The sequence below is a fragment of the Lynx rufus genome, unplaced genomic scaffold, assembly GCF_022079265.1.
Source record: "Lynx rufus isolate CCGP_SWC_20201006 ecotype Redwood Valley unplaced genomic scaffold, mLynRuf1.p SCAF_7, whole genome shotgun sequence".
NCBI lineage: Eukaryota > Metazoa > Chordata > Mammalia > Carnivora > Felidae > Lynx > Lynx rufus.
The window spans coordinates 24,957,818-24,972,865 of NW_025814889.1; the positions used below are offsets into that span (position 1 = coordinate 24,957,818).

The 15,048-nt window shown below is 36.1% G+C and overlaps 1 protein-coding gene across 9 annotated transcripts in view; it reads left to right on the top strand.

The window, feature by feature from the left end:
• The window catches only part of ANKRD26 (ankyrin repeat domain containing 26), a 113,013-nt gene that overhangs the window by 56,617 nt on the left and 41,348 nt on the right, over positions 1-15,048 (top strand). For 8 of the 9 annotated variants that reach the window (XM_047065012.1, XM_047065017.1, XM_047065020.1 and 5 more), the window contains 2 exons: positions 1,456-1,529; positions 6,952-7,118. In XM_047065012.1, coding sequence (XP_046920968.1) covers positions 1,456-1,529; positions 6,952-7,118 — 241 coding nt within the window. The remainder of the gene's footprint in view (positions 1-1,455; positions 1,530-6,951; positions 7,119-15,048) is intronic. The other variant, XM_047065014.1, reaches the window with a different exon arrangement.

A 15,048-nucleotide genomic window follows, 5' to 3' on the forward strand; every position in this document is an offset into this window, starting at 1 on the left:
CCATCTTTTATTACTATGCCATTCAAATTCATCCTTCCCCACAGTATTTAGAGTGATTTGTCTCAAATGCAAAGAAGACCATGAGCTACTGTTGAAAACATATTTATGTCCAGGCATCTTAAAATTATATATAAGGCTCTCATAATCTAGACTTCTGCCTAACTCTCCATCTTTACACCTTTCTACTGTCTGCTTTTTTCTCTGGCATTCTGAACTGCTGGTGATGTCTTCCTCTTTGATCCCTGTATTTTGGACAAATAGTTACCCTGGCATGTGCTTCTCTCCCTGTCTTGCTAAGGCCTTGCATGCTCTCCCCTTTTTCTGCCTTCTAACACCTTTGAATCTTGCTAACCTCAATGTTGGAGTCTTAGCTCAGTCATTCTCTCTTGAAAAGCCATTCCTGACACCTTTTATCTACATGTTTCTCTAAACCTAGGTGCTTAGTACTTAGTGGGAACTCCGTAAATAATTACTGCATAAAATAAATAAAGGCTGTTGACACAAAGATGATTTAAGAGATTATCCCATACAGTCCAGGAGCAAAAGTAGAAGATACGTAAAGAAATAATTTACAGTTCAGGTGGTGAAGATACACTAGAAAAATCTATAAAGTACTAAGGTAGCCCCAGAGAAAGAGACACCTATTTATGTGGGGAAAGATAGCCATTAACAAGGATGACTCTACATAGCAAGCAGTCTGAGTCCTAAAAGATGGGAAGAAAATTGTCAAATAGTGGAGGAAAACATTTCAGGAATGTTTACTTATCAGGAACATACACCTATAGAAAGGGTATACACTGATAAAAGCATAAAAAGTAATAGTAATTTTGGAAACCATGAATAATATTGTAGTTGAATCTTAGTGTGTTATTAAAGAGGTACTGTTACAAGTGTGTTGTGACTTTATATGTTTCTACTGTTTTTTAAAATTTTTGTTTTGTTTCTGATTGTTTTGTTCATTGATGTTAGTGGATGGATTTGTGAATGAATCTTTGAGATGTTTGTATGCATTTAAGCTGGTGACATCTAGTATTTCCCAAATGGTTTGTTGAAGTTTTAGATAATTATAAGTATTTCTTAAAGAAGTAAATATTCAGGGGCCACCTGGGTGGCTCAGTCGGTTAAGCGACCGATTTCAGCTCAGGTCATGATCTCTTGGTTTGTGAGTGCAAGCCCCACGTCGGGGTCTGTGCTGACAGCTCAGAGCCTGGAGCCCATTTCGGATTCTGTGTCTCCCTCTTTCTCTGCCCCTCCCCTGCTCATGCTCTGTCTCTCTTTCCTTCAAAAATAAATAAACATTAGAAAAAAATTAAAAAAAAAAAGAAGTAAATATTCAGGTAAAGATTAATTTAAGCTTTCAATTGATAAAATGTTATTTTCTATTTTTATGAAGGTTATAGCTTTTATCTAACCATTCTGAGTAATCTATTTTAACTAAGTATATGTATTTGTCAGCAGACCTAGACTTAGAATTAACATCAGTGGAAGAGCGAGAAAGGCTTGATGGAAGTGAAAATAACCACCCACAGGTATGTAAAACGTTAAATTTCCGATTTTATATTGTTTTCCTTGCTTTGATAATGTGATACAGTTCAAGTGAAATTATCTTTTGAATGAGCATTTGAAGTTGATAGATTATAACTTAGTATTTAGTTTTTATAAAATTTTATAAGTTACAAAACTTAAAATATTGTTAGAATTTATAGTAACTTATAGCTAAACTTTATCCTTGGAATTGAGGCAAAAAAAATTCCTGAATTTTGTTTGCTTCTTCCATTATTGTAACTTCCTTACATGATAAAGAAGGTAACATCAAATATTGAATCATATGTTTAAGCAGTTGAAATTATGAGCAATATAACAATGATGACCACTGACTTAGATTCATGTAGAAGGAGTAATTATTTTCAGTGGTTCAAAATGTGCAGTTTCATATTGCCAGTCACTAATGCCAAGATTAAAGATGTATATTCCAACTTTGGTCTCTTTGTAGTTGACTTCGGAGAATGGGGTCATAAAATGAACACAACTGCCTATTGTAGAATCACACCCTATAGGATGGGTTATACACAATAGGTTTTTAAGTTATTTCATTTCAGCATAGGAGCTCAGTAAGTATTATTAACAGTTTTCTTATCCACTCTCAGTGGACATTACAATATATCAGAGCTGGGTACAAGTAGATAATCTGTATTGATGTACACCACCATTATAGTATACAATTTGAATTTTCTTTCTCATTGATATTAATTGATTTTGGCTGCTAATAATTTTAAGTTTGCCTATTCTCTAGTTGTTAGTCTTTAAAAAAATACTCAAATGCACTTTAGGGCTCATTATTTAAGGGATGGTAAGGTAAAATGTTTTTAAAGTTTGCAACATTAAAAGTCATCTAATTTATTTTTTGGTAGATTTAACATGTAATGAATTGTTTAGTTCAAAAAACTGACAAAATTAAGTTTATGAGTTCATGTTTTTCTTCTGTCTTAGGCTAAGGCAAGTTATTTTTCACTTCTTACAGGAAGTTACAATCCAGTGATTTGGGAACAGCTAAACATAGATTAAAAAATTTAACAGTTAAATTTTGATTATTTTCTAATTTTTCTTTGTCCATACTTGATTACTTAAGGATAAGGTTATTTTACAAACATGTATCCCGGCAGAAAAGACATCTGAAAATCAAAACAAGGAAATTAACTGTCCGTTTTTGCATCTGCAAAAAATGACTCAAGAACCAGAAATGAATAAGGAATGTGATAGAGAGCATGATATATCTGTATATTCAGGACGTGCTTCTATGCAAAACTTGGAGGAAATGTGGATCAAACAAGGCAAATTAGAGTGGAAAAATAGCTAAAAACTCATTACCAGTGAGTTAAAGCAGAAGTTTGGTGAAATTTGTTAACAGTACAGAATTCCTACTTATCTTGAAGAAGAACCACCACATGGTCACTCTAAAGAAGGAGCCAACTTAAAGGAAACACCTTCTAATTGGACAAATAATGTTCCTCAAAAAAAATAAAAATAGATCTACCCTATAACCCAGCAATAGCACTGCTAGGAATTTACTTGATTGTGAGGAAGAAGATGCATTTGGAGTGTCTGTCTCAATAGTATTTCAGGCATTTCCTGAACAAAAAGAGCCTAGTCTTGAAAATGTCATTCTCTCTCATTCATACTCTGGGTCCCCAGAATATGCTTGCCAGTCATCTTCTACGCTTTCTTTAAATGAAAGTAAATCATCAGGGAAATACAAATCAAAACCACACTGAGATATCACCTCACGCCAGTCAGAGTGGCTAAAATGAACAAATCAGGAGACTATAGATGCTGGGGAGGATGTGGAGAAACAAGAACCCTCTTGCACTGTTGGGAATGCAAACTGGTGCAGCCACTCTGGAAAACAGTGTGGAGGTTCCTCAAAAAATTAAAAATAGATCTACCCCATGACCCAGCAATAGCACCGCTAGGAATTTACCCAAGGGATATAGGAGTGCTGATGCGTAGGGGCACGTGTACCCCAGTGTTTATAGCAGCACTTTCAACAATCGCCAAATTATGGTAAGAGCCTAAATGTCCATCAACTGACGAATGGATAAAGAAATTGTGGTTTATATACACAATGGAATACTACGTGGCAATGAGAAAGAATGAAATATGGCCTTTTGTAGCAACGTGGATGAACTGGAGAGTGTTATGCTAAGTGAAATAAGTCATACAGAGAAAGACAGATACCATATGTTTTCACACTTCTGTGGATCCTGAGAAACTTAGCAGAAACCCATGGGGGAGGGGAAGGAAAAAAAAAAACAAAACATCTTAGGGAGAGAGCCAAACCATAAGAGACTCTTACAAACTGAGAATACACTGAGGGTTGATGGGGGGTGGGAGGGAGGGGAGGGTGGGTGATGGGCATTGAGGAGGGCACCTGTTGGGATGAGCACTGGGCGTGGTATGAAAACCAATTTGACAATAAATTTCATATTAAAAAAAAAAGTAAATCAGACTATGAAGATGAGAACAAACCAGACATTGAGCATCTTTTTAACAACAATGAGAATTTTTATAATGATATAGAAAATAAAAAAGCAAGGAACCCACTAGTTACATTTAAAGTGAAAGAAGGCCAAGAGTTTGACTTGCAAATGGCAAAAAATATGGACCAAAATACCACCGACTGTAAATTAGACATTGGACATATACCTCAGTCTAGTGATTCAGAGAGCCTTTTTGGTTTGTGGCTTGCCTGCTCCGATGTGATGAAACATGTGATTCAGACAAAAAGGCATGATATTTCTGCTGTCACAAACACAAGAAAACAAAACCAATACAAGACTTTTTCCAGAAGCCATTATATACAGATAATGACAGTACTCATAACTATAAAAGTGTTAAGTCTGAATTAGAAATTGTGAGTTCTTCTTCACCATCTAGTTTTCCAGCATCTAAAGTATATTTAAGTGAAGAATTACATCCAGATATGCAAAGGTTTAAGAATGAGATAGGCATGTCACAAGTAGAGTTCCTGGCTTTGGAAAAAGAGAAAGTTCAACTTCCAAAAGAGATAGAGGTCCCCCTTGCTGTTACTCTTGTTTTTTTCTTTTTAGCAATTATCGATCCATTCTGATTTTCCACTTAAGAGAAAAGGAGTTTGTATAAAATGGAATTGTCTAAATAAGTAATTGTGTCTGGAAATAGATTATTTCTGCTATCTAACAAATAGGAGTTCAGGAAAACATTATGATTTGTTTTCCTTAAAGTTTCTGTGTCAGTCTTCCAAGTAGCATATGAACTGGGAAACTAATTAGCTATATAAGTACCATGTGACCTCATGAACCAGAATAATCATAAAGACACTGCTTAAAAAACATAATATCCAGGTTTTTTTTTAATCTATTGGCTTAAATATAAATTGCATTTCCATAAACAATAAAAGGGGAAGGAAGCAATAACTAAGAGAAGGAATATAAACAAATGTTCCCAGCCAGAATTGCTTCAGTATGTGTCAGTAGACCCTGGGTCTAGGGTTCTTTCTTGTCTAGCAAGACAGCGGGATGCAGGATTAAAATGGGAGAGATGGCTAATGTCCGGAGAACACAAGAGCCCCAATTAAGGGTCCTTGCTCTGTTGTTATTAGGATCAGAAGGCTTCCAAACATGGTGATTGACGTGCACAAAGAGACAGTAAATCTGTGAACATGAACTCATGGACATGAGGGAAAGGGGGTTTGAAGATATAGGGTGTTAGGGGTTTGGGTCAATATAAAACAAAATCCTGGTGCCTGGCAGATGGTTGTTAACAGCCCACCTGAGCACCTTATCTGTTTATCTTAGCTAGTCTAGGGGATAAGACAGATGCTACTTGAGGATCCACAAGGCACCTTTCTTTTGCTAATTAGCTCCCCTCTGGGCATCTTTACCCTGCAGCCTGTAGCCTATAGCCCTATTTACCTGTTTACCTAATTTGGTCCTTCCTGTGAAAGCAGCTTTCTGCTATAATACTAAATTGGGGGGCATTTTTGCCCTGAATACCTAATCTTGCTTACCTCATACACCTTTGTATGGGGGCCTTTGCCCTCCTCTCTATTCTGGGGCCCTTTGCCCCACTTCTCTCATCTTATTTGCCTAATCTTGTTTACCGAAACTTGGGTGTGAGCATCCTATGGCTTTGTAATTCTTTATGTCTTGTTAACCCATCAGTGCAGGCTCAGGGAATTCCTAAGCTTACTCCCCACAAATACATGCAGTCTTCTCTGCTTTACTCACAACCTTGGAACTTAGATTTCAACATGACCACTTTGAGATAGTTTTAATAACAAATATTTGTATTATCACCACTTTTTTTCACACTTTTTAAATCATCATTCTCAGATGTTTCTGTTGAGTCAAACTTTGACTTTATGTTTAATAAAGTATGACACATTTTGACATGTATGATTTTTACCATGTAGGTAGCATAAGCCTTCAGCAAACCTTCGGTATTTAACTCCAAGGGAGAAAACTGAGTTTTGAGATGTGTGGAGTTTAGAAATAGACAAAATCTAGAGATATCCTTCTTTAAAAGAAAAAGTAGCTAATGTCCTCGTCCCCTATGAAGGTATTAATTTACTGTGCCAAAGTCATACTTTTAAGGTATCCTATTAATTTAATGAATTTGTGGTCATTTATCTGATTCAGCATTAAAGAATTGTATCATCTCTTTTGGTGCCATAAAATGCTAGGTAATGCCACTTCAGGAACTTTGGACAAATTTAACCTTTTTTAGTTTTACTCGAATTATCAGTAGAAAATGGGTTTAAAGTTGATAATTACTTTTATACCCTCTCCCTATAAAATTTTATGGTTGTTGAATGTGAAATTCAGGGAGCATTACTAATTTCCCAGAATTCCAGCCTAACATCCTTTTCACTCTGTTCCTTTTGTGTTGTGGCAAACCTTCCTTTGTAAATTTTAGGGAACACTGTTACTTTTTTTGAGAACCTTGGGATCCAAATTAAAAAGAATTATAAAAGGCAGTCAGGGAAAGAATAGCTTCGTGCAGAAAGAGGAAAGCTTCCTGTTTTTGTTACTGGAGCACCTCAATGTCACATGTTTTAAATCTGGCTGTTGTGTAAAACCCAGGTGGTAAGGATAGGAAAGGACAAATTTTGTCTTTGTCTTTTTATTTCTTTGTATTTCTTGGTCAGATGGGGTGGGGGTGGGGTGGGGAATTTTCGGTAGCAAAGTGTGGATATGAATAAGAGTACAAAATTAAGAAAGCCCTTTTAGAAATTTTGGAAAATTCTGCTTTTTTTATTCAAACAGAAATGCAGCCGACTTTATAAAAATTATAATTACATGTAATGATAAACTAAACACAAAATGTTTATCAATTAAAATTATGACAAACTGTCAACTGATAAAATTAATGAAAAAACTTCTTTTTATTGACTAAAGTAACAATTACCTTTAGTATCAAGTTCCATTAAAGGTTGAAGAAAAAAAGAAGCACAGAAGTAGTGACATGGAAGTATCAGAAAACATACATGATGCTGCAGCTGCTGGATTAATTCAACAAAGAAAGAATGGAAAAACTGATAACCATCAATTTCCTGTTACAGAAAATAAAGATTCTGATAGGTAAGCCATAGCAATATTTAAATAGTAGGTAATTGTTATTTTCCTATGCAACAAACTTTTATAGTTTGAGCTGATGTTCATGATGAACAAGTTTCGTATTTTTCGTGGAGATATTTCATCCTATGTGGTAATCAGAAAAATGTAAATAATGAGATACCATTTTTTGCAGTCATAGTGATAAATATTTTATTAAAAAATAATCAAAGTGGGGCGCCTGGGTGGCTCAGTCGGTTAAGTGTCCGACTTCAGCTCAGGTCATGATCTCACAGTCTGTGAGTTCGAGCCCCGCGTCGGGCTCTGTGCTGACAGCTCAGAGCCTGGAGCCTGCTGTGGATTCTGTGTCTCCCTCTCTCTCTGCCCCTCCCCTGCTCATGCTCTGTCTCTCTCTGTCTCAAAAATAAATAAAAAACATTTAAAAATAAAATAAAATAAAAAAAATAAAAAATAATCAAAGTTAGGAAATGTGAGGAAAATGACATTCTTATTCACTGTGGCTAGATGAGGTTGGTAAATCCTTTCTGAAGGGTCATTTAGCAGTGTGTTTCAAAATTTCAGATATGTCGTTGCACCTGGGCAGCTTAGTTGGTTAAGGGTCCAACTTCGGCTCAGGTTGTGATCTCGCACTTCATGAGTTTGAGCCTTGCGTCAAGCTCTGTGCTGACAGCTCAGAGCCTGGAGCTTGCTTCAGATTATGTGTCTCTCCCTCTCTCTCTGCCACTCCCCTGCTTGTGCTCTGTCTCTGTCACTGTCAAAAATAAATGATAAAACATGAAAAAAATTTTCAGATAGGTCATCCCGTTATTCCAGTGGCTTCATTGCCAGGACTGGATCCTCCAGGAAAACAAGACTTCTATAAACACACACACACACTGTAAGGACATTTATTATGTATACAAAATAGGATAGATATTTTAAGGTTACTTACATAAATATGTTACGTGTATATGTTAAGGATATTTATTATAGCATTCCCATATCAAAAAATTGAAGATAGCCTAAATGTTTATTTACTTATTTTGAGAGAGAGAGAATGTGTGCATTGGGGAGGGGCAGAGACAGAGGGAGAGCGAGAATCATAAGCAGACACCATGGTAACAGTGCAGAGGCCAACACAGGGCTCGATCTCACGACCACAAGATCATGACCTGAGCCAATATCAATAGTCGGATGCTCACCGGACTGAACCACCTAGGAGCCCCAGAGACAGGCTAAATATCCATTAATAAGGAAGTAAATTTTCACTTCTATAAAATAATGGAGTATGTGACCATTTTAAAAAATGAAATTTGGTTTACAGTGTACTGATGGTTTAACAAAGTATATTTAAAGCATTTGGTTTGATGTCATGTCTTATGCACATTTTGTTAGAATACTTTTAATATCTACTGAATTGCAAAAGGAAGTTCCCTGCTACACTGGCAGTCTACTTCATTACCAACAAAATTGCTAGTTATTAGATTTTTGGTTTTGTTTCCCAGTGCATGAGTGCTCAAATGTTGGACCCTCAACTTAATCTGAATATTGCCAAGAGGTTTCACATGGCAACTTGTCTCATATTCTACATAAACATTTGATGACCCCTGTGCTATAAACAAAAATGCTGATAATGCAATGAATCGTTTTTATAAAGGTACCTTGCTTGGATGCCATTATCCTTCCTTTTTAAAGAGAACATATTTCAGCATGCACCACACCAAATTTTTCAACAGTGTGCCTTCATGTTATGCAATTTATGACAATTCAGTTTACAAAGTAGGAATATTTTCTGCATTCTCACCCCCTTTTAGTTCTGTGTATAAAATTTTAATATGCTAATTACTTTGGATAGTATAAAATATCCTAGAGTTAGGTGACTTTTTAAAAATGTTTATTTTGAGAGAGAGAGAGCATGCGCACATGAGTGGGGGAGGGGCAGAGAGAGAGCGAGAGAGAGAATCCCAAGGAGGCTCCATGCTGTCAGTGCAGAGCTCGATGCAGTGCTCCATCTCATGACCCTAGAGATCATGACCTGAGCCGACATCAAGAGTTGGATACTTCATGGACTGGGCCACCCAGGTGCCCTTAGAGGTCAATAATTTTTTTTTTTTTTAATTTTTTTAATGTTTATTTATTTTTGAGACTGAGAGAGACAGAGCACGAATGGGGGAGGGGCAGAAAGAGAGGGAGACACAGAATCGGAAGCAGGCTCCAGGCTCTGAGCCATCAGCCCAGAGCCCGATGCGGGGCTCAAACTCACGGACCGTGAGATCGTGACCTGAGCCGAAGTCGGACGCTCAACTGACTGAGCCACCCAGACGCCCCTCAATAATTTTTATCAAGCATGAAATACTGCCCTTGAAATTTAGTTTTTCTGTGGTCTTTCTAAGCATGAGAAAAATGGTAATCAGCTTATATAATATTATATATCTAGAAAATTTTAAGGAGTCTTCTCATTGTATAATTTCGTGAATTAAAAAAAAAAACTAGTGTTACATATATGCAATTTTTAAGACTTCAAAATATTACAAAAATACTACATAATCCTTATGTAACAATTGAAAACTACAGCAATAATAGAAAATTAGATCAATGATGATCATTCCACTTAGCTATAAATCCTTAAAGAGCCTTCTTCACTCTTTGATCCTGATTTCCCTCCCATCCACTCTTGAATTCATTGTAGCAATTTTCCCTTTCCAATCTTCACTACTCCAGAATTGTTTTTTCAAGGTTACCACTGATTTTCACTTTAATGAGTCTGAACATAATTTCATACATCTCATTTTATTTAACCTTTCAGCAATATTTGACCCAATGGAAAACTCTCTCCTCCAAAATTCTGTCTCCATGTTGCTTTTAGGATATCACTCACTCAGCTGATTTTCCCGCTGCCTTTCTAGTCTGTACACCTCAGCCTGATTTGCTTGTTTCTCCTCGTCCTCCACCTTTTAACCCATTGATGTCTTCCAGGAATTTGCCTTTGATTTTCCTTCTCTTGACTTTTACTATCTTGTATATTCTAATGATCCTCAAGTTTATATCTTCAGCCCGGATCTCTCTCCATAATTCCAGACCCACATATCAAACTGCCTACTTGATATCTCTTTCTGGATAGCTATTGCAAACTTAACATGTCCAAAATTGAACTACTGATATTCTTTCTTAATATTTGCCTTTCATGTCTTTCCTAATTGAGTTAATAACAGTTCCATGAGTTGCTCTGCTAGAAAACTTGGTATCATCTTTGAGTCCTGTTTTTTTTTTTTCTTCTTTTTCTTTTTCTTTGTCTTTTTCTTTCTCTTTTTCATACACATCACATCTAATCTGTCAGCAAATCTTGTCAGGTCTTCCTTCAAATATATCTAGAATCCAAACATATCTTCCATGACCAAGAGACTGTCATCTGTTGTTTATATTGGTGTAATAGGTAACTAATTGGTCTTCTTGTTTGTTTCTTCTTTTGTTTTTACTCTGTTTCCTTTAATTCTGAACACATTGGATCTATTAAAATGTAAGTCAGATTGTGTCCTTCCTCTGCTCAAAACCTTAATTGCCTCCCATTTCACTCAGAGTACATGCCAAAACTCTTCCTAATACCGACAAGTCCTATATAGGATCTTTTCTTCTCAGGTGTCTCCTTCTGTCTGATTTGAACTATTTTCTACCCCTTTCATTCTGTCCAGCCATACTGAATTTCTCACTACTCTTTAAGTACTTCGGACATACTTCTGTACTTGCTGTTGACTCTATCTGGAATGCTTTCCCTCTGATACCTCATGGCTTGCTTTTTCCCTTTTTGTTTGTTTTTTCTTTCAGTTTTTTGCTTAAATGTCACTTTCTCAGCAAGGCCTTTCTTGGCCATCCTGACTAGTATTTCAACTACCTTTTTCCTATAACACATCAAAATTTGATTTCTCTGCTTTAGTTTTTCTCCTCTAATACTGTATATTTTGCCTATGTAGTTTATTATTGTATGTTTACTTCACTCATGAGTAGGATTGTTATCTGTTCATTGCCATGTCCTCAGTACCTAGAAAATGTTCTAGTATATATAGTGCTTATTCAATAATGTTTATTGAGTGAACGGAGTTTAACCTGTGTATATTGTGTTTAACATAATACTAGTTCTCACTTTTACAAAGTTTGGCGTGGGTTCATTCTGACAATTAAACCTGCCAGTTATATACATTTTTTGGATTTTGGGGGGCCCAATATTGTGTTCACTTGCTACTTTTCTTTTAGTTATATTTATGTTAGTTTTAATTATGGTAAAATGTATCAAAGGAATAGCAAACTTCCTTTATATTTATTAAGGAAACTAAAACATGGTGCCAAATTATTATAGGACTTTAAAAATTCTTGCCAAGGGATTATGAGCCCTCAGTACCTGAAATAAAAAGATGAAGTTGGAATTTATCACTTACAAATAAGAGCGAGCTATGCTGGTTAGGTATAGTCTTTTCTAACAGAGCAGTCTGCTATTCTTATACAGGGTTTGGGGAAGAGTGGAGTTTAAGGATTGGGGGACTTTCAGAGAATTAAATGGTTTGTCATCATCTGAAGTACCATGGTTATTTGGGTGAGACTGTTGTGGATTGGTTGGCATGCTGAGGCATATGTGTTGGAGTGATTTTGTCCTTTATTGGCTGTCTTTCAGAAGGAAGGGGCTGAAATGGATTGGTTGGTGAGTAAGGCTGGTGGGCATTGATTAACACATTTAAAACTGATTCTGGGGGCGCCTGGGTGGCGCAGTCGGTTAAGCGTCCGACTTCAGCCAGGTCACGATCTCGCAGTCCGTGAGTTCGAGCCCCGCGTCAGGCTCTGGGCTGATGGCTCAGAGCCTGGAGCCTGTTTCCGATTCTGTGTCTCCCTCTCTCTCTGCCCCTCCCCCGTTCATGCTCTGTCTCTCTCTGTCCCAAAAATAAATAAACGTTGAAAAAAAAAATTAAAAAAAAAAAACTGATTCTGGTGGCTTCTTGTTACCATGGCTACATGTTAGGGTTTTGTTTTTGTTTTTTTTTTTTTGTCTTTGTGTTTCTAAGTTTGAGGTGGCTTTCACCAGATGTTTTCTATTTAAAAGCTGCTTCTATTCACTGTGTTCAAAATGAAAGCTATTTCAAATTCTATAATTACAGATTCATTTTTGAAGTTTGGGTCAAGAGGAATTGTTTGATAATTGCTTTCAAAAAGATTCTTCTTTTCTTGGATGTTATTTCAACTAGAAAAGTTATCTGTACAACAGTTTTTTGAGAAAACAATTGCTAGTTTTGTTTTTGTTTTTGGTGCTCTTAAGGGCTCATGTTTAAGTCCTAAATAATCTGTGGGAAATTTCATTGTTTTTGGAAATGTATGTAGCTGCATGGTAATAATATTCTCTTGCATGCATTTAGTCCATGAAAAAGTAATTATAATTTTCTTTTTGGCGAATCCCCTAGTTTTTTCTATCAGGATTAGATACGAGGCTAAGAGTATCCAAATCATTTGTTTTTAATTTTTTTTTTTAACGTTTATTCATTTTTGGAGAGACAAAGTGAGAGTGGGGGACGGGCAGAGAGCGAGGGAGACAAAGATTCGGAAGTAGGTTCCAGGCTCTGGGCTGTCAGTACAGAGCCTGATGTGGGACTCGAACCCACAAACCATTAGATCACAAACTGAGCCGAAGTCATACACTTAACAGACTGAGCCATCCAGGCGCCGCAAACCATTTTTTTTTTTTCCCAAACAAAAGCATAGCTAATCAGATTGTTGCTATTTTTGAGTGATATATATGACATATGAGTACTTCAGAATTTTTGAAGTTTTTCTAGATTTATTGACATAATTAACATACAACTGTGTAACTATAAGATATACCTCTATTAATTTGATACACTTTTATATTGTAAAATGATTACCACAATAGTGTTAATACTTCCATGACCTCACATAATTATCATTTCTTGTTTGTGATGATCTACTCTTGTAGCAACTTTCAAATATATAATACAGTATTGTTTTGTTTTTTTTTTTTTTCAACGTTTATTTATTTATTTATTTTTTTGGGACAGAGAGAGACAGAGCATGAACGAGGGAGGGGCAGAGAGAGAGGGAGACACAGAATCGGAAACAGGCTCCAGGCTCTGAGCCATCAGCCCAGAGCCCGACGCGGGGCTTGAACTCACAAACCGCGAGATTGTGACCTGGCTGAAGTCAGACACTTAACCGACTGCGCCACCCAGGCGCCCCTATAATACAGTATTGTTAACTGTAATCACCATCCTGCACATTAAATCCCCAGAATTTATTAATCTTGTAGCAGGCAGTTTGCACCCTTTGACCAATATCTACCCATTTCTCACAGCCTCCTAACCCTGGCAACCACCAGTCTGTTCTGTTTCTGTGAATTTTTTTTTTTTTTTTTTTTTACGATTCCACATATAAGTCAGATCATACAGTATTTATCTACCTGTTTTTGATTTATTTTCACTGAGCATAATGCCCTCAAGTTTCACTCATGTTGTCACAAATGGTAGGATTTCCTTCTTGTTTGTGGCTGAAAATATTCCCTTGTAAATACATACCATATTTTTTAATCCATTGATCCATTGATGGATGCTTAGGTTGTTTGACTATTGCAAATAATGCTGCAATAAACATAGGGCTGTACATATCTCTTCGAGGTAATGATTTCATGTCTTTAAGATATATACCCAGAAATGGAATTATTGGATCATATGGAGGTTCTATTTTTAGTTTTTTGAGGAACCACCATACTGTTTTACATAGTGGCTGTACCAATTTACAGTCCTACAGCAGTACAAGGAATTCCTTTCCTGTACATCATTGCCAGTGATATCTCTTGTCTTTTTGGCAATAGCCATTTTAATAGGTCAAAGTGATATCTGTATACTGCAGTTTTGATTTGCATTTCCATGGTGAATAGTGATATCGAGCACCTTCTTATGTACCGCTGGCCATTTGAATATGTTCTGAGGAGAGACGTCTATTAAGGTGCCTTGCCCGGTTTTTAATTATATTTGTTTTTTGCTATTGAATTGTATGAATTCCTTACACATTTTAGATATTGATGTTTTTTATATTTGTAGTTTGCAAATGTTTTCATCCTTTCCATAGGTTGCCTTTCTGTCATGTTGCTTGTTTCTTTTGCTGTGCAGAAACATTGTTTATTGCACTGTTTTTGCTTTTATTGCTTGTACTTTGGATGTCATATCCTAAATCATAGGTAAGATCAATGTCAAGGAGCTTTTATCCTGTTTTCTTCTAGGAGTTTTATGATTGAAGGTTTTACATAGAAGTCTTTATTTGGGTTTGTATTAATTTTTGTGAGTGGTGTAAGGTAGCGGTACAGTTTTATTCTTTTGGATGTTAATATAGTTTTCTCAGCATCATTTATTGAAGAGATTATCCTTTCTCTTCTGAGTATTCTTGGGTCTCTTAACAAATTTTAGTTGACTTTATGCATGGGTTTATTTCTGGGTTCTTGATTCTGTTTCGTTCATCTTTGTGTTTGTTTTTATGCAAGTTCATACGGTTTTTAGTACCATAACTTTGTAATAGTTTGACACCAGGAAGTGTGATGCTTCCAGCTTTGTTCTTCTTTCTTAGGATTGCTTTGGCTATTTGGGGTCTTTTTTGTTCCTTACAAATGTGAGGAATGTTTTTATTTCTGTGAAAAAGGTCATTGGAATTTTGACAAGGATTGCATTGAATCTGTAGGTGGTTTCAGGTAATGTGGATATTTAACAATGCTGATTTTTCTAATGCCTAAACAATGGGGTATATTTCCATTTGCTTGTGTCTCTGCTGTTCTTTTATCAAAGTCTTATAATTTTTACTATATTTTTCAGAAAGTACCCACTTTATTGAGAGTTATTATCATGAAAAGATGTTGAATTTTGTCAAATGCTTTTTCCTTACCTATTGTGATGATCATATGATTTTTTTATTCTGT